At 28.6% G+C, this 25,278-nt stretch overlaps 1 protein-coding gene across 1 annotated transcript in view; it reads right to left on the reverse strand.

The window, feature by feature from the left end:
* Positions 1–7,554: 7,554 nt before the first annotated feature.
* Positions 7,555–25,278, reverse strand: part of LOC129968277 (uncharacterized) — a 47,839-nt gene continuing 30,115 nt past the window's right edge. The window contains exons 10-17 of the mRNA XM_056082133.1: positions 24,399–24,689; positions 22,375–22,502; positions 20,757–20,863; positions 18,732–19,033; positions 14,352–14,467; positions 12,312–12,567; positions 10,274–10,464; positions 7,555–7,733 (exon numbers count right to left, since the gene is read on the reverse strand). Coding sequence (XP_055938108.1) covers positions 7,555–7,733; positions 10,274–10,464; positions 12,312–12,567; positions 14,352–14,467; positions 18,732–19,033; positions 20,757–20,863; positions 22,375–22,502; positions 24,399–24,689 — 1,570 coding nt within the window. The remainder of the gene's footprint in view (positions 7,734–10,273; positions 10,465–12,311; positions 12,568–14,351; positions 14,468–18,731; positions 19,034–20,756; positions 20,864–22,374; positions 22,503–24,398; positions 24,690–25,278) is intronic.

The following is a 25,278-nucleotide window of genomic DNA, read 5'->3' on the forward strand; positions in this document are numbered from 1 at the left end:
GATACCATAATTGCAATGAAATTCAACAGTTTTGATTATTCGCAGCCATAGAGGTTGAAGGTTGTCTTTTCAAACATCTACTAACAATTTCAGTTACATGTTTTCCAAGAAAATGTAGCAAGTGCGATTAACTGCTGCTAACTAAATGAGAAAAAAAAAGACAATACGAATCTGGACTTTTAAAAAAATTGCATTGTAATTCTTTGTTTTCTCTAGTTTCAATTTCAATACATTATTTTCTTCAAGCATAAAAGAAGCCAGATTGATCATTCATATCTAACGAGCAAGTATCTATCCAGACAATTCCAAGAAGTGTAGCAAGCACTTATTATTTTAAAGATTGCGCATTCTTCTGATTGCAAAGTTTTATTAATTAAGGCATACAATTGTATGAAAAAAGCTTTGTTTTTGAAGAAGTTAATAATAAAAAGTTAAAATGTTTAATTAGTATACAGCCCCCCATAGTGTCAATTAATAAAACGTTGTCTTCATTTATGCTGGTTCAGTTAAGTTTTGTTACACTAGCGTGCTGTTTAGAAATTACAGACAGTTATTTTTATATGAATCTCTGAAATTTGAATCCTGTTCTTTTCAAAAGAAGGGCACTTTAGCTGGTTTTCTCTTTATGCACTTTCATACCACATTAATGCTTAGGTAATAGTGCTTGAGGCCCACATATCTGCAAATAATTCTTTACAGAACCATTAGGAAACGTTAAGCGTTTTCTTAATCATTTTCCTTTTTTGAAAATTAGAAAATCATTGCAACTTTGATAAAAGCTGAAACTTGTACTATTGTAATAAAATAAACATTTTTTGTATTTATTTCACCCAGAATTTTTTAAGGTTCTGCAACTTTTATTCGTCTTAATTTTACTATTGAATAAATTTTTTTCGAAGTGCGACTAAATAAATGCTTTATTTCATTTCACTTTTACTTACATAATATCTGAAGATCATCAAAAGAAGAAGTTGAACACAAGATACAATAAATTTAGGTGATAATAGCAATAAAATCTTAACCGTATACCCAAGCAGCAAGAGAAGTCGCTAAACGATTGGCCAAGCATCGCAGCCATCTGATATACGCCGCCCGTATTTTGCCAATGTCACCTTTGCATTGGCGCGACATCGGATTTTGACCATATTTTTTTCTGTCGCCTCTGAAGATCGCTTTTTCATCGGGGCGAACTCCTACGGCGACTTAGTGAAAAAGACCGGCTCAAAGCAATCGGCCCATAGTCGCCTCGATGTCGGGAAAGTTGCTTTTCCTAGGTGGCGCTATGAGAACATATTTTAGAAATTTCCCATGAATCACCTGGCGTGTATTGGATTTTGAAATTCAACCAGCAACGCATACTGTCATTTCAAGAAACTTGGTAAGTGTAAAGTTTTTATTATTATATATTTGTAAATAATATATTATTTATTCTAAATAGTGAATAAAAAAGATTATTTTTGTTGAAGCCGTCCGAACTCGTTGCTTAACATGGAGTTGCACGTGATATTATTAGCGTTAGGCGTAAGCTACGATTATCATGTCTTTTCTTGTTTGTATTCTTTTCAAGTGATTTTATTTCCTATCTTTGTGTGTGTGTGTGTGTGTGTGTGTGTGTGTGTGTGTGTGTGTGTGTGTGTGTGTGTGTGTGTGTGTGTGTGTGTGTGTGTGTGTGTGTGTGTGTGTGTGTGTGTGTGTGTGTGTGCGTGTGTGTGTCTGTTCTTAAATTATTGCAGATATTTTTCCATTTCATTTACAATGCCTTTCCTTTTGTTAACAACAATTTCTAATGAAAAAAGTTTTAAAAAAATATTAAATTACGTTCTTATGTTTTGGTTTTGCAATAACATTTGTGTTATTATTTTTATTTCGACATAAAGCTAAAAAAATAGATTAGCAGAATATATTTATTGTAAATTTCAAAAAAAAAATCTTTAAAACTTGCAATTATGTAGTTATATTTGAATACTCTTATGTGAATAGTTTATAATTATTTCACCTTTCATAAAATAGTAACATAAATTTTACACCCATTAGTTTATATTATTTTTCTTTATTGACCTAAACATTATTATAATATTTCCCTATATAGTTTTATCAGATTGAAAACATTATCAAGCTTATGAAGTTCTATATATCTATTTTACTCCTTAATTACATATCTCCAATTGTCAACAAATATTTTATTTGTACTTTTAAAAGAAGTGAAAGCTCAATCATTATTCTAATTAAGGAATATGTTTTTTAGGTTCATCAAATCTGCAAAAAGAAGAGTGAACTTGAAGAAAAGTATATGTATTACCAGAAAAATATGAAATCCAGTATTCTATAGAATGCCCAAGCATTGTATATAATGCCTAAAACAAGCCAGTAATGTATGAAATAATTTGTATTTCATACATTTTCTAAGCATTCTATAGAATGCCAAATGACAACCTGGCAAAGTATGAAATACATCTCTCATTCAATGAAATAAAAAATTTTGTGCAACCTTTGTTTCAAAACTGAAAATGCAATTAAAGATAAAATAAATTTTAAAATTGATCTATAAATATAAACAAAAACAAAAAATCTCAATATTTTTTTGGAAACTACTGTGCAAGTTTCTATTTCTGACTTCAAGAAAGAGCAAAATATTGGAAGTTATAATTAATGTGACGGAGTATGGTTTCTACCTACTTGGAACATCAGAAGGAAATTTAAAACAATTATATGTCCCAATTCACTTTATATCCTAAGAACTTGTTTAGAATTGAAGATATTCCAAATCAGAAAATTTCTCTCTGGTCAGTTGCAATTACTCAGAGCAGTGGAAGCAATCAAGGATTTATCAGATGTATGTGTTTAAGTGCCAAAATATGTAATGTCTTTTCGTGAAAAATGTAGTAAAACTTCAAAATGTTGCAATGTGATAGGCTTGAATGACAAGTAGGTAAATTTTAATTTCTGATTTTTTTATCTGAAAACTTATTTGCCTTAATTAGAAAGTCATAAATTTTGTTTTGTACAAATTTTATTTTTCTATATAATTTGAATAAATTTTTTTAATGGCAACCTCATTATTTTTTCAGACTGACAATTCAAGTGATTTTAATTCTATTTAGCTTAGTTAATTTTCCTTTTCATTTACAATTTTTCTATGAAAGAAGTTTAATAAAGTATTAAATAACATTTTTATATTTTGGTATTGAAATAACATTTGTGTAATTATTTTTATTTTGACATGAGGCTAAAAAAAAGTTTAGCAGAATGTATTTATTTTAAACTTCAAAAAAAAAAAAAAACTTTAAAACTTGAGATTATGCAGGCACTTTTGAGTTCTCTTATATGAATAGTTTCAAAGTATTTCGCATTTCATATAACAGTAACATAAATTTTACTCCCATTAGTATGAGTTTTTTTTTCTTTATTATCCTAAACATTATTATAAAGTTTGCTTACACAGTCCAGAATCAGAACAAAAATATTATGCTTATGAAGTTCTATAAGACTTTTGCTTGTTAATTACTCATGTCCACTTGTCAACAAATGTTTTATTTGTACTTTTAAATGAAGCGAAATCTCAATTACTATTATAATTGTTTCCTAGGTTCAGCAAAAAGGAAAAATGAAATGTATAAATAAATGTATAATTTTTTATATGTAGCTGAAGATTCAGTTATACATATATAGAATATTTATATAAATGTGTGTGGATTTTTAGAAATTTCAAACTCTTCAAGTATTACATAATAAATAAAGTTTTAATAAATTTTTTATAAATTACCTTGTGTCAATATTATTTATTCTTCTAAATTATAAGTCATAGTTTCAGGATTTTGCTTGGGTGTATAAGTCATTACAGAAAATTCAGTAAAAAATTTCAAGTAAATTATTATTTTACTTTGTATTTCTAAAATATTATTTAATGAAGGTCTTTGTAAATAAATTGTTTTGCATAGTTGTTTTTCTTTTCTCCTAAAAATAAAGAGGGGAAAATAATAATTAAAAAAATATTTGTCTAAAGAAATTTTGTATAATTGAAAGTAGTGTTTACATTTTTAGGTATGGAGTTTTTGTAAAATATTCAGAGTTAATCATAGATCAAATTTGGTTCTTGTGCCATGAAACAAAACCAAACTAATCATAGATTTTAAAAAAAATTAGAAATTTGAAGTAAATTGTTAATTTGTGCTTGTAAAATGTTATCAATTGGACATTAGCTAACACTAACATTTGTAATAAGGTATAAAATTTCTACACCATAAAGTAACTTTGTAAGTTAATAATAAGATTTCGTATAAGTAAAAGAAGTGTTGTATTTTTGTGCATGGAATTTTTGTGAAACATATTTTTCAAATATTCAGAGTTAATCATAGATCAAATTTGGTTATTTTGCCACAAATCTAAACCTCACTAAACATAAATTATGAAAATATTAGAAATTTGAAGTAAGTTATTAAATAAGAAGTAAGTTTGTGCTTGTAAATTGTTGTTTATTGAATATTAGCTAACACTAACATTTATAATGAGGTTTAAAATTAATGCAATATGAAGTAACTCTGTAAATTAATAGTAAATAAAATTTCCTATAATGGGAAGAAGTGTTCCATGTTTGGGTATGGAATTTTTGTGAAATATTCAGTGTTAATCATTAATTAAATTTGGTTCTTGTGCTACAAAACCAAACAACTAAATATAGATCAAGAAAATATTAGAAATTTGAAGTAAATTATTAATTTGTGCTTGTAAAATGTTGTATGTTGGACATCAACCGACACTAACATTTATAATGTGTAAAATTTCTACAACTTGAAGAAACTTTACATGTTAATAGTAAATATAAGGAATTTTGTAGAATTGAAAGAAGTGCTGCATTTTTGTGTATGGAAGTTTTGAGAAATATTCAGTGTTAATCAAAGATCAAATTTAATTCTTGTGCCATAAAAACAAACTAATCATAGATAATAAAAAAATATTAGAAATTTGAAGTAAATTATTATTTTGTGCTTGTAAAATGTTATCTATTGGACATTAGCTAACACTAAAATTTATAATGAGGTATAAAATTTCTTCATGAAGTAATTTTGTAAAATCAATAGTAAATAGAATCAGTAAAATTGAATGAAGCGTTACATTTTTGTATATGGAATTTTTATGAAACATATTTGTGAAATATTCGGGGTTTAACATTGATCAAATTTTGTTATTTTGCTACGAATCTAAACCTCACTAAACATAAATTATGAAAATATTAGAAATTTGAAGTAACTTATTAATTTGTGCTTGTAAAATATTTTCTACTGAAGAAACATATAATAGGAATTATATAATTTAGTGTTTGAAACTATTTTTAACCAATGCATTAAATTTTAGGGTGTTAAAATAGGAATTTGTGTTTTATTCATTATTCTTTAGGAATTATTTGTTTATTGCTCACATTAAGCAATATAAAAGTGTGTATAGTAATATATATATATATATATATATATATATATTTTTAATAGGAATTATATATTTTTCTGTTTCGAATTTTTATAAAATAGCTTTTAAAAACAAATGATATAGGCAATATATATAATACATCTACTTTTAAATTTCTAATATCAGTTAAAATCATACTGATTAATTATATAATTGAAACTATGATTATGTTAACATTTCTTCCCATGCATTAAACAATGAAAATAAATAGGAAATATCAATGAAGGAAATAAATCTTATATGTAGATAGATGTTCAGGGGATCCAATTTAAAATTATTTCAGATAATTTTAACATTTGTTTATTTTTTTTAAAGAACAGTAAAAAAATGTCATTTAAACATTTTATAGGGTAAAATTGTGGTAAAATCTATGCTATAATAATAGTTAAAAAAAAGTTGGAAGAATTGTTAGAATGACATTTTCCATTAATTTTTATCGAAAACAAGTATTTTATGGAATTTTAAATTTATCAAAATAAATAACAAACACTATTATTAATAGGTAAAAAAGAAAAGTAAACTATTCAAAATATCTCGTATTTTCAGGCTTTTGACAAAATTTTGAAAGTATGATAGTTTTAAATATTATGACACTAGTTTCTAGAGTTTGAGAAAATTGAATAACCATTAAACTAATATTTCAATTTGACACCAGCAAGTGTTCAGAAATAAATTGCCTATTGAGTGGCATTTGGTTGCCCATTGCTAAAATACATGGGGAAATGATTGGTATTGGGTCGCCCATTGCTAAAACACATGGGGAAATGATTGGTATTGGGTCGCCGATTGTTAAAACACATGGGGAAATGATTGGTATTGGGTCGCCGATTGTTAAAACACATCGGGAAATGATTGGTATTGGGTCGCCCATTGATAAAACAGGTCGCGAAATGATTGGTATTGGGTCGCCCATTGCTAAAACACAAGGGGAAATGATTGGTATTGGGTCGCCGATTGTTAAAACACATCGGGAAATGATTGGTATTGGGTCGCCGATTGTTAAAACACATCGGGAAATGATTGGTATTGGGTCGCCCATTGATAAAACAGTTCGCGAAATGCTTGGTATAACGTCGCCCGTGATAATAACAAGTCGCCAAAGGATCGGCAAATTCGTCGAAAACAAGTCGGGGCGACCATCGCGCGGCGAACCGCCGGGGGACATGACCAATGTCGGGGCGAGATCGCCTCCGATCTCGCCCCAATCTCGCTCGTTCCGTGGGGCGATGCTTGGCCAACGATCTTTTGCTGCTTGGGTAGTTTCCCTCCAATAAACAGCCCCTGCCATTGATTTCATAACGGCAGTATGCTTTACTTTCCATCTGGTAAACTTACGATAAAGATAACAAGTAATAAAGATTTTCTCACTTTTGATTAATCAATTTTAGTAATATTGAAATATATTCAAGTTTTTATACCTTTCATTGTTAGGAATAGGATTTTAGAATATCTGAAAGGATGTGAAGTTTTATTACTAAAGAAACACTACTTTTTTTAAACAATGATGTTTCAACTGAATTAATTTATTAAATTAATACTGATAACACAAATATTTGCCTTTATTTTATCAATCACCCTTAATGGAATCATAATATATAACAAATTTATGGTCATTTTATTATTTGGAATAAGTTTATAAAATGACTGAGAATGATGTGAAGTATTATTACCAAACAAAACTATAATACATTTTTCAAACAATAATATTTCAACTTCTGAATTAATTTATTAAATTAATGTTGATAACATATGATTTGCCCTTCTTTTATTAATCTCCCTTAATGTTATCAAAATTTATTACAACTTTATAGAAGTTTTGCCATTTGGAATAAATTTACAAAATGACTGAGAATGATGTGAAGTATTATTATCAAATGAAACCGTAATACATTTTTTCAAACATCATATTTCATCTTCTGAAATAATTTTAAATCAAAACTTTTATTAACTCTCATGATTTAATATTTCTCAAAGAACTTATTAAAATAATGACATAGATATGCAAGTTTTTTAAAACATTTATTATAAACATTTTTTATTTTATATACAAACAAGAATCGCTTTATGTATCTCATTGTTTAGAGGCAAATACACTTAATATCTCAGTTTCAAATACAAATCTTGCTTTGGTGGTCGAAGAGAAGTTCCCAACTTTCCTTCCAATGATATTGTTTGTCCAGGTGGAGCAGATAGTTCAAATTTCTGCAGAATAGCCACCAAGTACAGAAATGTTTCGATTTCTGCTAATATTTTACCAGGACATGCTCGCTTCCCTACAGAATATCACAAAATAAATAAAAGAGATTTTAAATTGAAAAGAAAAAAATATGCAGCATGTTTTAGGGAAAATCTGAATTCCCAATGCACATATTAGTCATTTTTTCGGTTTAATGTAATTTTAAGGAAATCCTCAAGGAGATTTTCACTATAATTTTGCATTAAAATATGTTTCAAACTTTGGGGGGAAATTACAGAGGAAGGGTTGGAAAAAGGATTTAAAAATAATTAATTTAAATGTTTACATTGTTTATATTTATCAAAGTCCAAATAAAGAAAATTTAAGTTTAAATGACCGCATAAAAAGGGAAGTCGTCAGTTTTTAAAAATAACGCCATCGCATTTAAAAAATACAATATGAAAAATTAAATTAAGATAAAAATCAAAGTATTAAGTATTCAGGTTCTTGGTCATCTCTTCTCCAATATCATCTTTCATCGATCATGAGTCATCTCATCGATTGATTTCAACATTTATTCAAAGTAAATGTCAGTAATTATAGATATAATTGGATACATCTATAATCGAAAATAATTACTCCCACTATCCAAAAATTAACATTTTTTTAAATCAATGACAATATTTCAGTGCTTCCAAAACTGGAAGACAGATACTTATAAAACTCAGCTAATCCGACTTCGATGAATTTTGCCTTCAAGTCTAAATGATATTAGATATTGATTATCTCGCCTGATGTAATATAACTGTTGAATTTTAATTAGTCTATGTTGTGATACGTTTTTTTTTTCATTTTATTTGCCATTTTTTTCTATAATTTTCCAAATTTAGGTATGTTGACTTTTTTTTAAATTTTACCATGCTTCTTTATGTAAATATCTATCATTTTCAGAAACTAATACAGATCCGTGAAAATAATATCGTAATACCGTGAAAAGAAAAATTCAGGGACGCCAAAAGGGCAATTTATAGCCAAGCATGGAATGACAGAATCTATCTTATGAAATTGTAGCAAACATAAATCAGTCCCTTTCTGCGCATGTACTGTTACTGGCCTAGTGTAAGCCCACCATTAGCATCATTGATATTTTTGTCGATATGAAGGGACATATTGAAAGTAGATTTTAACCCAGAATAAAGTTGGTTGGTCCTGAAAAAAACCTTAAATTTACAATGAAAGCATTATGAAAATATATTCAAAAGTTAAAGGAAACTAAAAAATTAGAAAGGTGAGAGGTAAATATTGAATTTTAAAATAATCAATACATTGATATTTCATAAAATTCTTTAAAACAATTAATATTTTAATTAGTTTATGTTGTGATACGTTAATAATAAATTTGCTTGATTAAGAAATATTAAATTATGTATTCATATACGGAAAATTATAGACAGTATAAATTTTTTTTATAAAATTTTGTATTGATATTTCCTACTAGGCCACGAAAATGAGTGATGATTTTTTTTAGTGAGACGCGAATCTAATATTTTTGTTTAAAACACGGTTTAATCGGGAACATGAAATTTAGAAAGCAGGTATGTGCTGTATACCTTCTAAGGCATATTCTGTATCTTTCTAAGAAGGTCTATCTAACATTTAATCAGAAATTGGTAGGCCTTTGTGAAATTAAGCAAAAATTACTTAATGGGATCGGACTTGCAACATAAATTTTGTCTTGCAAGCAAAGCGCAAAAGTGGTCATTTTCAGCATAATAGTGCTTCGATAGTTTGACAGGTTTGGTTCAGAATTTGATACGTTTCTTCATTTTAGATTCTAAGCATGTGTACCAAATTTCTTCTACCTACCGCTTTGTGTTGTGTCATTAACTAGTTAATTTGTTCTTGAATATTTAGACAGACAGACTTCTTGAGAATGGATTTCATTCAAAATTTGATAGAAATTTACAAATTCGGTTCTGATTCCATGTACCGAATTTCAGCAGTCTAGCTCAAATCGTTTTTGAGTTGTCGTGTTCACTGATTGACAGACATACTGACTGACTGGTTAACTAAAGGTAGATAGATGCAAAGCCAAAAATGTGTTTTTCGAACTCAGGGTGGTTCAAGACGCGGAGAATCGTCAAATTCCTGAGTTCGAATTCTTTGACGATCTGGATACTTCTTCTATACTTGTATATGAGAATATAAAAAGGTGTTTCATTAATTATCACCTAATAATTCCTAATACAAGAAAGTAGATGCAAAAATTCTTTCTTAATTTTCTGAAAAAATTGTTAAATCTTGTTTCATGCTCGGCGATCGACAATTATTCGAACACTTAAGAAATACATGTGAGGTAAAGAAGTTACTTTAACAGCTCACCTGTCTTTTAACACATTAAACACATTTAAAGGAGACAATTTAATAAGAGATGGTATTCTTTCTTAAACATGTAGATGAATATCTGGTGATCACATGTTTGAAAATTCACCATTATTATTAAGCTACCACATCTATGTTTGGCGTGCTACAGGATTGCAGAATTACCAAAAAGATTTATATTTAATATACCTCTCCGATTCCATAATATGTACATTAAATTTTATTTTATTGATATAAATTTTTTTAAAAACTTACCGACTGAGAAAGTAATGGTGTATTCCGGTTTAACCACCTTTTTCCCGTCTTCAGACAAGAATCGCTCAGGCTTGTATTCTTGGACATCTTTCCCCCATAGTTTCTCGTTAAAATTTACAGCCCAAAGAATACTAAAGACGTGAGTGTGTTTTGGGATGAAATAGCCATTGAGTTCTGTGTCTTCAAGAGTGCTAAATCATGCAAAAAATAATTAAATTTATAATATAATCAGCTAAGTATTTTTATTAGATATATTTAAATTTCCATATATCACGCATTGCATACACATAACCTCACATTAATATCTCAGTTGCCGGCAATTCTGGCTTCTCAACCATTTTCAGGGTCTAAATTCTTTGAATAACCTTTCTTATATTTCCCCTTCAGAATTTTCGATGTGAAAAAAAAAAATCGAAACAAAATGGTGACGCTAACGTCCAGAAACAATAAGAGTAAACAAGATATTTTAGGCTAATCAGGCAACGAGGGCCTTGTCTTCATTAAAACTTTTATGTAAATTTATTTTATTTGCATGAAAATAATTTCTAAAAGCATTATGAATGCGAATCACAAAAGATTTGTGCAGAATAAGCACTTTGAGTAATCTCCAAATGATCTATTTTAGATTATTTTGATAACAAACTGTAAATCCAATACTAATTATTAAAATTTAAATGTTTCATTCAGATAAAGAACTTTATTTTATATTTGATAATTTCATATTCGTGCTATAGAAGACAGCCAAATTAGAAGAATATATTACTATTGGAAAAAATATTGATTGCTATTACAAAAGTAAAGGAAAATATTGTATTCCTACATTCTTACCAATTTAATTATCACATTATAAATAATCTTTTATGCAACATATTTAAATTAATCTAGTAAATTTCTCACAACTAGGGTGTAGTTTTCAGTAATGAAGCTTCTTTCGATTTGTATAACTATTCTAAGAAACCAGCAACTGTCCTGCTGATCTTTTGTACTAAATGATAAAATCCATTTTTTTTTTGTATTTGTATTTGAAACAAATATCGAATCAGATTCATGAGTATTAAAAATTATCTTGAACAACTGTTTAGTAATTGGTAAAAAAAGATCAGGATTACAGGGAAATGGCATTTTTACGTAGAAAAAGATGATTCCACAAGCAACATTTGGCCACTTCCGATACAATGGAATAACATAAAGAATAGGGAATCATGTTAGGCAAATACATATCGTAAAATTAAACTATGAATACTTTCTCCAGAAATTCTTGACAGGTTTTGCCAATTTCTGTCGAGTCGTGTTAGCTATAGATTTGAACAGATCAAACTATCTCGTACTATGTCACACAGAATATTAATGGTGAAATTTTTACTATGCATCGTTTCGATTTACTGTTCATGATTTCATTCGGAGATGTTATTTGCGGAAAATGATTTACTATCGTTTCAAAATGTAATTTAGTCCTTGAAAATAAAAAATAAATAAATAAAAAAAAAAAACAGTCTGAAAAATCAGCCAGTGGTAAAGCTCTCATGTCACAGAAATCGTATGTTGTGATTGTGACTACATATTCCTATGTTTAATTGCTTGTGTTGCATTCCTTATGATTTGATGATGATGATGTCGGGACCGCGTTACCACGGAAAGGGGGTGCAGTAGCTTCTAAGGGTAAAGACCCCTGAGCACCCGAGGGCAGAAGTCTAACTTCTAGCTCATATAAAGCTGAAATTCACACAATCGCTTGCACAACCCCTTTTTACAGGGGGACACATTCACACACAGAACACAAATGAAAAACAACCATGCCCTTCTTCTTCTTGCGTACAGCCGACCACCCCGCCACCACTGAAAGTAGCAGTATCGACAGGATTTGTTGTAGCCGAAAACAACCATGCCCTAATCGGGATTTGAACCCTGGATGCCCAGACCACGGGCAAGATGCGCTACCCCTATGCAAAGACGCCGGTACCTTCTGATTTGCAAATTATTAAACGTTGGTTTTGAATCATCATCTACACATGTAAAAACGAATAAAATGTATACTAACTAATGGGGAACGTTGATAGGAACGATGCTCTTCCACCTCATAACTTCTGTCAAGGCGGCTTCGGTGAATGGCATGTTTAAGTGATCCTCCCATGTCGGAAAACGCTCACGTCCAATCACTTCATCGATTTCAGCATGGATTTTCTCTTGAATTTCTGGCCGAGCGACGCACGTGAACAACATCCAGTCCAAAGTGACTCTCACAGTTTCGCTGCCAGCTCCGAAAAGAAATCTGGAGAGATCAACCAGAATTTCTTCTAAAAATACAAGATAATTGTTATAAATATTTCCTATAATTAATGTGGCATTTAATCGTGAAAGAATTTGATCTTGGAAATTTGATCGATTTCCAATACTAAAAGATCGTTTTTGAAATTGCTACTCCTTATGTCTACCTGCTTGTATATCAATTCGATAGCTTAAAGACCCAACATGTACAGGATGGATAAAATTTAGACAAAAAGGCTGGGGTTTAAAACAGATTTAAATTAAGCTTATTAATTAATGGGCTAAAAACTAGAATTTTATCGTATTTTAGTTATTTTTAACCTTTAAATTTGTTAGTCCTCTTAATATGGAATTTCTCAAAGGTATTCGCTACTAGATGGCGCCTGCAGTATGGAATAAAAATTAAAAGCCAGTTATCGATTTACAAGTAACCAAGCTCAGATATTTTTAAAATATTGTGTTAAAGAATATACAATAAAAATATCTAAATTCTGACGCATTAAGAAATAAGTGAAAATCGATTACAAAAGTACATTTTAACAAATCATTAACAGTAATAATTAAATCAGAGACAAAATAATAATTAAAATGGCATCATCGAATAGATAATTTTTTGAATTTTAGGACTGAAATCATTCTATTTATAATACTTTCCGAGTTTATTACTATAAAATCTAAAATCATGAAATCAAAAAATAGAAATGCAAAATTAATTTTGGCTATTTTTGGAGAAATTTTATTGATGTCTGTGGAGATTGCTTGATTGAATAATGTCATTTGTAATATTCGTTACAGTCGTTATTCGTGTACTTAAATATGTTAAATCCTCCATTCAATAAAATTTTCTTTAATGAAGTTTTTAGGATAGCAAAATGTTTGGCAGAACTTAAGTTTTGAATTGCATTTGCATAATATTCATTCTTCATTTTTGTAGGAGCATTCATTCGGAGCATTTTTCCCAGCTTTACGTGACTTCTCATTTGTCTAAGTTCGAAGTTCTAATAGCATCTACTAATTCGACTGTCTTGATCACAAGAGCACGACTTTGCTCTAATACAGAAATTATCCAATACAGAAGAATCTAATTCCACTAATCTTGAGGAAGACATTCTAAATGTGAAATATGAGACTTCATTAAATAGTGATTCAAAGTTATGGCGAAAAAACACCAATTTTCTATTTGATGAAGCAATCTTGTTTTTTATGAGCTTTCTTTGTGCTATCCTTCAGAATTTTCTTTCTTCTTATAATAAAAGAAAGAAATTTCACAACGTATCTAAATAAACAAACTTATATATATATATTCAGAATGTTCGGAAAAAAGTGGAACAAATGCTTATTTTCCTAAATATTTTCTTGCATTTATACGTATGCTTTTAATTAAAAAGTTTCCTTAAATATGATGGAAATTGTATGAAAAAGTTTCTACTATAATTAAAATTAAATTTACCTTTTATCTTTGTAAATTTCTTATATAGAGCGGAAACTGTCTTAGTTTGCTTGAATGTAAGAGAAATATTTTACTAATTAATACTTTTTCAATCGAGGACCATATAAAAATTTAATTTTTTAAATATTTTATTTTAATTTTTACAGAAGCGAAAGTGGATTCGTGCAAACAATTTTTTACTTTATTTAATGAAATTTTTTAATTATAAGTGTATGTCTAGATGCAATATTTTAAAAACAATTCTTGTTCCTCTGTCGTGAGACACCCTGTATAAACAAGATATTTATTTATTCCTTGTTGAAAGCAGCAGGGCGGACAAATCAATTTAAGATTGAAAGCCCAATGTTTAAGCTAAAATCTTACTTTGGAAAGTAGATTTTGGACCATTCTTTCTCTTCTGCATTTCCAAAAGAAATCCATCAATTACATCACGAACATTATTAACATCCAGAGTTGATTCGTGTCTTTCTATTTCTTTCCTGTAAGAATAAACAAGACAAATGATGCAAAGAAAAATTGCTTCATAAAAATGGTTTGCGTACAGCTTAATAATTTTACTAATACTTTCATGTGAAAATAATTAGGAAATAAATTCCTTAAAAAAAAAAAAAAAACGTATATACATAAAATAGCAATTTAAAAAATCCACAATTTTTTTTAAAATAGCAAATTTTTAAAACTATATGGATATTATAATAACCCGTTAAAAGGCTATTTTTTCTGACAATGGTATATTAAAATATTTTTGAGATTGCTTTTAATTTTAAAAAATAAATCATCAAACTTATTAGATGTAATCAGTCTAATAGGCTGATTGATTTGTTGATTAATTAATTAAGACATTTCATTATGGCGTATGGTGTGAGATATGAGAATAAATCATGCAGAATTTAGTTACATCGAAAATTTTGATGAAAACATAGGGCAACAAAAACTGATGAATTTGGTAATAAGTATACTCACCATGGGTTCAACCTGAAAATAACTACACTGACATTAAAATTATGGATTTGATACTAATTTTATTCAGTATTTCACTTCAGTAAAATATTTTTATACACTTATAGTCTGATGATTAAATTTTTAGCAACTCCGAAGTCAACTTAAACACACATATCAGTTTTTAAATTACAATAACGAGAATAATGTAAACGCAGTTATAAATTACATAATTTTGTTTTTTTATATGTAAGAATTACTTGTTCTTACTGTCAAATAATTGACTACTAATTGAAAGCTGTGTGTTGAAAAAAAATTGTAAGGTATATGATCAGTAATCATGTTCTTATATGGCGCTTTTGAATATGTTTTTATATAGCGAATTCTTATTAGCAACAAACCAAGCCAACCTGAATTAATTTTTTTCCATGTTTTTACTTTAATCAATACCAAATAAAAGTGAATTCTACTTTAATACTTATAAACTACTTAATTCTACTTTACTTCTTGAATTTATTGCCAGTATAGTAACTGAAACAATCAAGTGTAATAGTTCAGCTAGCAACTCTTCGGCTAATCTTTTTTTATAGTTTAGTTATACATCTACTACATGAATTTTAAGAGAAATGAAAATTTAAAACAATTAATACTTAATTATTGATTAAAAAGTTTAAGTAAAATGTGAGTTTAATTTCTTTTAAGAAGATTATTTTGAATAAAAGTAGTATTTTAATACTATTTTTAGAAATAATTTCAAATTAATTTTATTTTCTTCCTTTTCTCCTGGCATTTATTAAAAAATTATTACTTTTATAATAATCGTTTACTCTCTAGTCTCTTGAAATTGTTTGTCTTTCATTCGCAATTCTATATTTTAATATAAAATCTTCATCTCAAAGGAATTCTTAGAAATTTTTCGTTTCCGAATGCACTGATTTCATGATTCTCATGACATTACTATATTTTATTGATTGCTGAAAAAAAATGGAAAGAAGGTGAGTAGAATACTTTTTTTAAAAAAAAATTGGAGATGTTAGGGAGAATTTCATTAAAAGCTTCTCTTCTAGTGGTTGATGTTCTTTTAACTTTTCATTTTTTGTGCCTGTTTTTTATTAATTTTTTTCTGTATCTTTGCTTTTAATGTATTTCCAAAGCGCATTGAACTGTCAACAGACTAGTACAGACGGTTCATAGAATTTCTTTATTTCTAGAATAAAAAAGTTGGATATTGGTGGGCCATAAAGGAAGACTTAGTTGATAAAACAAAACCATTTGTTAAATTTCATAGATGTAATAAAAAATAATTTTTGTGATTTCTTTTCCGTACTGTTTGCCTTACAACCATCTTGTTTAATTTATTTTGACAACTTAGTACCGTTGATATTTTTGTTAATATGAAGGTATATTTTAACTCGGAATAAATTTCGTTAGCCTTGAAAAGAGCCTTAGATATGTGATAAAAGCATTATGAAAATATATTCAAAAGCTAATGGAATCTGGAAAATTACAAAGATGTGGGCAAAATATTGAAGTTTAAGGTAATCAATACAATGATATGTCATAAAATTCTTTAATTGATATAAATTTTAAAACTTAAAAAAATGAAATATAATGCAGTTACAAGAAGCTACATATTGAACTATTTTATAAAAGTTATTTCCATGTTTGTTGCACTTTTATGTAAACTTAATTACAGAAACTAATTTTGTGGTGGTATGTAGATTATTATGATCCATGCAGGAAGCAACAGGACGAATATTTTTAGGAACATTTCTTTTAATAATCGCATTCACACACTAAACAAGCACAAACACAAAGACAAGACATTCACACGCGCGGCTTCACAGTTCAGCATCACATCTCATTCTAATTACAATCGCAATGCACTATGGGATGACATATGGGATGGCCTAATCAGGTATCGCCATCTAGTATCCAAAAGAGAGGATAAGATTAATGCAACTGCTACAGTTTGTCATCTTGGAACAAATAATTTCTTCTTCTTTTTGAATATATTTCAAAACTTTCTACTACAGAATCATTAGTTTATTGAGTCTTTTATTTGTTTATTTATTCTTCCGATGAGATTTAACAATACTATAAAAATAATAGAATAGAATAATTTTTTGCAATATCAGTTTACCTGCCTCAGGATTTAATTAGAATTTTAATCGGCAAGCACATAGTTCCATTTCGCCAAGTTTTTTTCCCAATTTTCTTTTGCTAAAATTCTTAGATTTTTTCTAAGCTATTTTTATTATTATTTTCTGTACCTTCATAAACAGTTTTGTAGAGAATTAGAGTAACATTTATAAACAAAACAGATGTGCGAATGGGTAAAACATATTTTTTTACTGAGAATTTGGAATATCAGATTTATTCATTATACGAGTATTCTAGATTTATATGACGTTATGACGTGAAATTTAACTATCATGCAAGATATTGATTTAATTTCAATAATTTCAACATATTTATATAGAAAGGATTAGATTATTTAATTTATAACTAGCGTGTTTGATGACCAGCTAACCTAAAATATTAAATGTGTTCAATTTAAATTAAATTTTTTATGCATATCTTGATGCCCTCCATTCGCTTAACGAAGCATTTTTAATTAGCATATTGTGTCACATAAAAAGACGTGTTAAAATAACAAGGTTTCTAACGTGTGTGACAATTTGCTTCACACAACTGTTTATTGTTTACATTATCCACTTAATGGAGCTGAGTACCACGGCATAATAACTTAAGTCTATATAATTTATGACAATTTGCGCGTTTTCTTTAGTGATTATGTAATTACATTTTTTAAAAAAAATTTATGTAGATTGTAATTAGTGGCAGCTTTCTTACTTAGCTTCCAATAATGGATACAAATCACGCGATTAATTATCTGAAGAAACAATGATGAAAACGGTTTGAATTTTATTCAAATGTTTTGTTTAAACTTTGGAAAAGATATTTAAAAATTATTTTCTAAAAGTTGATGGAAAATTTGCGAGGCATTTAAATTGGTGAAGTTAAAAAGACGATTTTAAGATGATGAAAAATTCTGGTATATATATATTCTGGTAAATAAAATTCTGGTTTCAATAATATATTTGAAAGTTATTGATGAATTACGCTAAAAATGTCAATTAATTTTTCATTAAATAAAATTGTAATTAAAATTTAAAAAAAAAAAATTCTCAAAGTGAATATCTACCCTCTGAGATAAATCTAACCTGCCAAAAATGGTATCCTCATACAAACGTGTAGTTAAAAAACAGAAATTCCGTACATAATATTTCTTCCTTAAAGTTACGCTATTAAATATTTGTTGAAAAAATGAAAATGTTTGAATTCATTGTAGCAATTATAACTCTTGTTGAAAATGTTGGCCAAACAGTACATTGAAATTTTTTTCAAAATTTAAAGTACAAAACCCACAACAGTTAATTTGATATCATTAGTGAAATATTGAATTTTAAAGCGGTATAAAAATCATTTTTGGGCAAAAGTAGTTTGTGAAGTTATTACAGAAAAAAAACATTGCAGAGAATGTAGATACTCACCGAGGAATGTTGACATTCCCTTATTTTGGTTATTCACGGTAACATATAACGAAGATTTTCACATTATTATACGGAAAATTTTTGTATTGAAAGAGATTTAAAGTATAATTGTTTAAAAATTTGGAGTTAAAATGACCCTATATGTTAATTTTCCATTAAAGGTTAATGCAATGGAAGATGAAATTTATTTCGCAAACTTTCCTGCATTGAATATTATACCCTGATAAGAATAACAAATTCAGTTTACCTGCAAAAGTTCTTCATTTCGTTTAAAGTTTTTGATAATTTGCCTTTGCTTCCGATTTTAAAAGTGTCGAAAAACTTTTTGAGCCAAGGGAAGTATATATTCCACGATGCGACTCCAGCAAGTCTGCCTATTTCTTGTATTATACGGTTCAGTTTCAGTCTCTGCGGATCATTAAATTCCATGCGCTTTCCGAAAACTAAAGATGCTATGTTGTTTGACATACTTGATACTAACATGTCCGAGAGATTGATAGATTTCCCTGCATTCTTGACCAGTATATCAATGAGTTCATGAATTTCTTCCTGTTGGGAAAATAGAAATGCATTTTAAATGAAATATAATCGTTAAAAAGTCTAGCTTTCGATTTCAAGTATGATGTCACAGAAACTGAAAACTTTGCAGTGATTAGTCTTCTCAGAAATTACCATAATAAGGAATTCAATGTAAAAACATTATTTAATATTTAATCTGTTCATACAACTATGCATATAATTATGATGGCTTATTATTTTTTTTATCTTACCTTTAATAGAAGAGGAGCTTTAAGACGAACAAAATTATTCCTTAAATTAGACTTAAAACAAGCAGCTATCAGTGATATTAATTCAAAATATCAAAATGTCTTATATCAGTTTATATAACGTTTATGCAAGAAGTAAGAATTGCGTCATTATAAAGGAGTAACTAAGCACAAGGACATATGAAATGAATAAGTTGATTAGCTGATAGAAAATGTTAATAAAAATGACGTACGCCATTTGAAAAAAGATGAATTAATGATTCTATAGATATAGGGTGGGCAATACTTCTATGTACTTTTCATAATATTGCGGAGTACATGTTTCTTCCTTGACAAAAGAGCATTTTCCAATGACAATGCCATGCATAGGCAAAGAATTATTAAGTTTAACGTTAAGAAGAGTAGAGTGACATACATTATATGATCAAAAGTATTAGGAAATTTTCGGATTCGCACATTTTTTTTCACTATTTCTCCAGAAGGACAAGCTGTTCTTGAATTTCGTTCAAGTGAAAGCAGACTTGACTTTACAATTTAGAAAAGTTTCAAATATAATTAAAAGAACCAACCAGAATGGATGAAGATCAAAATGTTTTGGGTTTTCTCCGTTTTACAGAAAGTTGAAAGGTAATGATTCGGATATTTTATCAATATCTATTTTGTTTTGATTTACGTAATATATTTCATGAAGTTTTGTAATAGTATACATAAGACACCATACACTTAGTAGCCTACACGTAGCATACACATGCAAACTTTTTAATCAATTTATACGCAATTTAGGAATACATGACTATATATCATCACAAAAGTAGATAAAAAAATTAAAGCAAATATTTGGTAGTAAATTTAAAAATAGTAAATTTTTAGGGTATAATGTGATAAATGTACGATGGAATTGATAATTTATTTTTAACTGTTTATCTGTGAATCCTCGTATATTTCCTCTATCATAACTTATATATGAAAAGTCCATATGATGAATATATGAAAATATGATCATATATGAAAAGTCCAGTATGATGTCGTAAAGTTTCGCTAAAATATAGATACTCTGGATTTCTGATGCCATTTAAGAAAAGCAAAACGGTCAGGGCCTTTTACCAAATTGATAATTTTTAAAAACTTGAGTTTTTGAACAGTTAAATGTGCGTAGTTTGGCAGAACGGGACGTAAAGATGAGCTTTGTTATTGTCATTGTAATTAATTTTTTGTCACTGATTTTTGTATGATATGAAGGTTCCATTACGTAACATTAAACTTAGTAAAGTGGAATGAGCTTTATATATGTGAATTTACATTACAGTCAAGATAAGAAATCTAGTCATAATTTAAGCTATAATCAAGTTAGTCACTTTTTAAAACATTTCACAAAATTTGTTTTCTCTTTTCTATTCAAACTTTGGTTACAAACAGAGAACAGAACGATTGGCTTCCATTAATAATATTAATTTTGAAAATTGACAAAACTTTATTGATTTATTTAAGAAAAAAAAAGAATTTACTTTCAAATGTTGCTCCATCATTGTTTTCCCAAATCCTAAATCGCGAAGCATGTGCATGGTGAATCGTCTTACTTCCTTCCAAGGCAAATCATTGAATGCCCCCGTTTCTACAAAACAGTTAAAAAAATCATCAGAAATTGCTTACATATTTATTATTATTATTACTATTTTCTTATTAAAAAAATAAACAACAATGAAAGCTAAATAAGCAATTGAAAGATTCAAAATTTTGAATAAATACTGATTGATTAACATAATCAAAGTTTTATACAATATAAGCGTTTACCTGATTACAAAAATTATGGATTATTATTATTAGATATTGTTACGAAATTTCCGGGGTTCGTTTGGATAGTGGGAGTTATATGGTGTGGAGAACGCTCAATCAGCAGGCGGCAGTAGAAAATAAAACAACGACTTTATTTAGACGAAGACACACAGGATAGCACAAAGACGACAACTATATACAACACAACAGACGATTATCTTCAGCCGAGACGTGCAGCATACAACAAGTCTCTACTGTAGACAGTAGCGCACAGCTTAGTTCAGCACTAGTTTCACTCCCTCGCTGCTCCGCTTATCTCTGGAAGGCCAGTTCTTTACCATCGATCCCGACTACGACGACTCCACTGGTTCACGACCACTCTTCTCTGTCGCTTCCGACTACTCAATTCACCACTGGTTCACAACTACCCGGCAGCGGCAGGACTGCCTCGTTTTATAGGCATCAGGAGGCGGGGCTAAAAGCCTCTCAACCAATCAGGAACGTTCGAGGCGTAACTCGGTTCCTACTGGATGGATCGGGAAAATTCTCGATGTTTCGGGTATAATCTATTTTGGCACCAAAGTCGCCAAATGGTCGCCAAGTTTGTCGCCAAGCTCTGGGACCTCCTATGGAACCAACTATGCTGGAAAGCCGCATCGCAGATTCGTAACAATATATACTCATCTTTTGTAAAGTGTAGATACTAGAAAGAATTTTTAATAAATCCTTAGAAAATTTTAATGTCTTTCCCCTTTGTACTCACAAAAGGCCAACAAGGTATTCTAGTTCCCGAATGTGTTGTACAATATTAGATATCATGAGCTGAATTTTTTATTACGTATAATCCAAAAGACGACACCAGGGTGACTACTAATTTGAAATTTCAAGAACATTTATTCATGTTTAAACATTTTTAAATTTTTCTAAAATTTAAAAAAAAAAATCTGCATTATCGTAGAGTTTGGCAAAAATGCCTTGACAGCAATAAAAATTCGATTTTTCAGAAAAATAAAGTCATTATCTATGTAATAAAGGAAACGAATGTGGAGTGTAAAATGGTAATTTCAAGCCTAAAAATGATAATAAAGATTAATTTTTTTATCATTTAACAATCTTATAATAAATAATATATAATTTATAAAATAATCAACAAAATTACAGCAATAGATCTTAGCAAATAATCGACAAAAGATACTGCAGTCGTATTTATTTTTGTTCTTCCAAAAAATACATACTGAGATTGCAAATATCTGAAAATATTAAATACCTTCCGAAGAAGTGGTGTGAAAGATAGAAACTTCAAATTAAATGAATTAAATAACATAAAGTTAACAACAAAACAAATATTACCAATAGTTTCTTTGCTCAGTTCCACAGGTAAGGTTGGTGGTCTGCCCATGAATTCATCCTTCCAGAAGGCTTCTTTCATGAGCTCAAAGTCTGTGATAACAATGATATTTGTGCTACCAAAACGCACACTGAAAAAATGATGTAAAAGATGAGATGTATAAATACATATATAATGCAAACAGACAAAATAAATTGTAATAATGCGAAAATCTGATACAAATCACAGAAAACAATGAATCTAAAAAAATGCCCATTTCTTTTTTACTTATAAACTGGGTTAGCAAGGAGAAAAATAATAAACAGACAAAGAAATGAAAAAATTGTGAAGGAAAAAGAATATGTTAGAAATATTATTGAACATTGCATACAAAGGAAGTACCGCATACAGATATAGATGCTATGCCGTGATGGTGGTTTTCGAGCTTTTATTTAATAATATGTTCTTAAAGGAAATTAAACGTTGAAAAATTTCAATTCAGCATAATTCCAGCTCATTGTGACATGCATAATTTTTTCTTATATATTTGATAAGTTACTTTTAAGCTAATATAGAAATGGAATTAATAATTCTGATATTGTCATGAATTGATGTACTTATCCTTTATGTCATATAAATTCATTCGTTTCCTCAAATTAGAATTGTTTATGCATTTAGGGAAATCATAAATCTGTGACACGCATTTAAACAAATGCAATTTTATAGAGCCAACTTTTTATTTTTCTTATCCGTTAAACAACATCTACGATGAACAAGATGCAAATAAAATAGAAAATGCTTTTAAAGAAATAGTTTCTTTTACTGGTTTATTTTGCAATTAAATTATTTTTATTCAACTATTGCTTTCAATAGTTATTTCGATTTAAAACGTATCACAAATTATAAGCAATTAAAGGTATCATAAATTATATCTAAAGTACCTGGCATACCAAACTTTACTCGGCAGTTTTTTTCTTCTTAAAATCGTAAATAAATTCCTATCCTATAGCTCGTTTAATATATTGGAAATATAATTGAAATGCAAACGTGAGATCCAGCATGAGGAAAATGCATGGAAGACCGAAGCCCTAACCATTACTCCATCCCTGATTTGTTTATACAGGTCATGTATAAATTTTAGCTATAAAAATTTTTGTGTGTGAGTGTGTGTAAAATCACGTATTTTCAGGAAAGACACCTACATAGATAAACTTAAAAAGTAAAACCTATCATAGCATTGTGGTGAAAGCTTATAAGCCAGTTAACAGCTACGCTACACGAGCAATTGCTTTTGTATTGTGGTCATGTTACTGGGCTGCGAACCACAAGGTCTCGCTCATCCCAATCCGCCACAGTATAAACATAAAATAAATATTCTAAACGTAAAATTTGATACAAATCGTTAGAGCTGTTTTCCAGATTCCCGAAATAAATTTACATATGTTAAAGAATTGCGCGTTTAAAGTTATAAGATTATAGCATAGTTGAAAATAGTTTAAAAAAAGGTATCAAAATAAATACGATACAATATAAGGAATGGTGACTTAATAATATGAAATTGCAGTTACTTAATAATTGTTAATTAATATTATTTGATACGTAAATGTAGACTACCTAACAAAATCTTAAATACAATTATATATTTAAAAAATGAATGAAATATTTCATTTGTTTGTAATTTAAACATTTCTTCTGATTTAAGTTGAACAATAAGATATACCATAGTTAAAATATTATTTGAACATCATTTACAAACACGAAATTGCATATGTAATTTTCTGTTATAAAGCTCTATTTCAAAACACAACATTTTTTACAAAAGAACTTACTTTGAGATAAAATATAAAACAAACGCATTTTTCATTTATAAAATAGAATTTTATCTAACATTTTTGTTCTTAATTAAATTATATTTAAAGGCATTGTTTAATTCTTTATAAAAAAGCTAAAAAGAAAAAAATTATTAATGAAATGAACAATATTCCTTGAAATATAACGAACAGGCTTCATTCAAGTTAAATTCTAAAATATAATAAATAAAACAAACCTGTAAACCGGACCATAAATTTTGGATAATTCAGTCAATTTCTTATATGGCTCCTTCGTTAGGTAAGGAAGATAACCTACAATAGGCAAGCCAGGCGGCCCAGGTGGATATTTTTTGTTTTTTTTATTAGATAACAGCCATACTGAAACCAAAAAAGTCAATACACATAGAATTATGGCAGTTATTGTGTCCATTTTTAGCGACTGAAAGTATCCTATTCCATTCAAACACGACTTGTTGACATCGACCTTATTCCAACAATCTTTTATTTGAGAAAAGCCCTGATGAAACCTAATGATGTATCAGTGTCATCATTAGAAGAATTTTATTGGTTACCACGGGAGGCAGGACTACACGTCATAAATAAAAACTCATAATCGGGATAAGAATAAGACGCAGTTATGCAACAAGGAACCAACTAATATTTTATAAATATCAGATTTACTATTTTTAAACTGTTCCTATAAATAACTAGTCCGTTATGCAAAATTGAATTAACTCCACTAGTTGAATTGTAGATTTTCTATAATGCAACATTTAATTTTGGAATAATTCCCCATTTTCTTAAAAATTTAACCAACATTGCTATATCACAAAATGTGCGGTTTGGAGTTGGTTCCTAACTGCGTAACTGAGTCCTATCGTCACTTACGATATGAAATGTAATCAGTGACATAATATTTAATGTTTGAAATGAAAGCACTAATTTTTTAGCTGAGTAATATCGATTCTTATATAAGAAAATGAACTGAAAAACATGAAACTCGATCAATGTTATTGATAATAGAGAAATATTGACATAAAAAGTGTTTTTTGTAAGATAAAGTATATTAAAATGTTCCATTCTTTTGTTGCTTGAAAAACATAACGTTTTCATTTA

Source organism: Argiope bruennichi, chromosome 5 (genome assembly GCF_947563725.1).
Source record: "Argiope bruennichi chromosome 5, qqArgBrue1.1, whole genome shotgun sequence".
Lineage (NCBI taxonomy): Eukaryota > Metazoa > Arthropoda > Arachnida > Araneae > Araneidae > Argiope > Argiope bruennichi.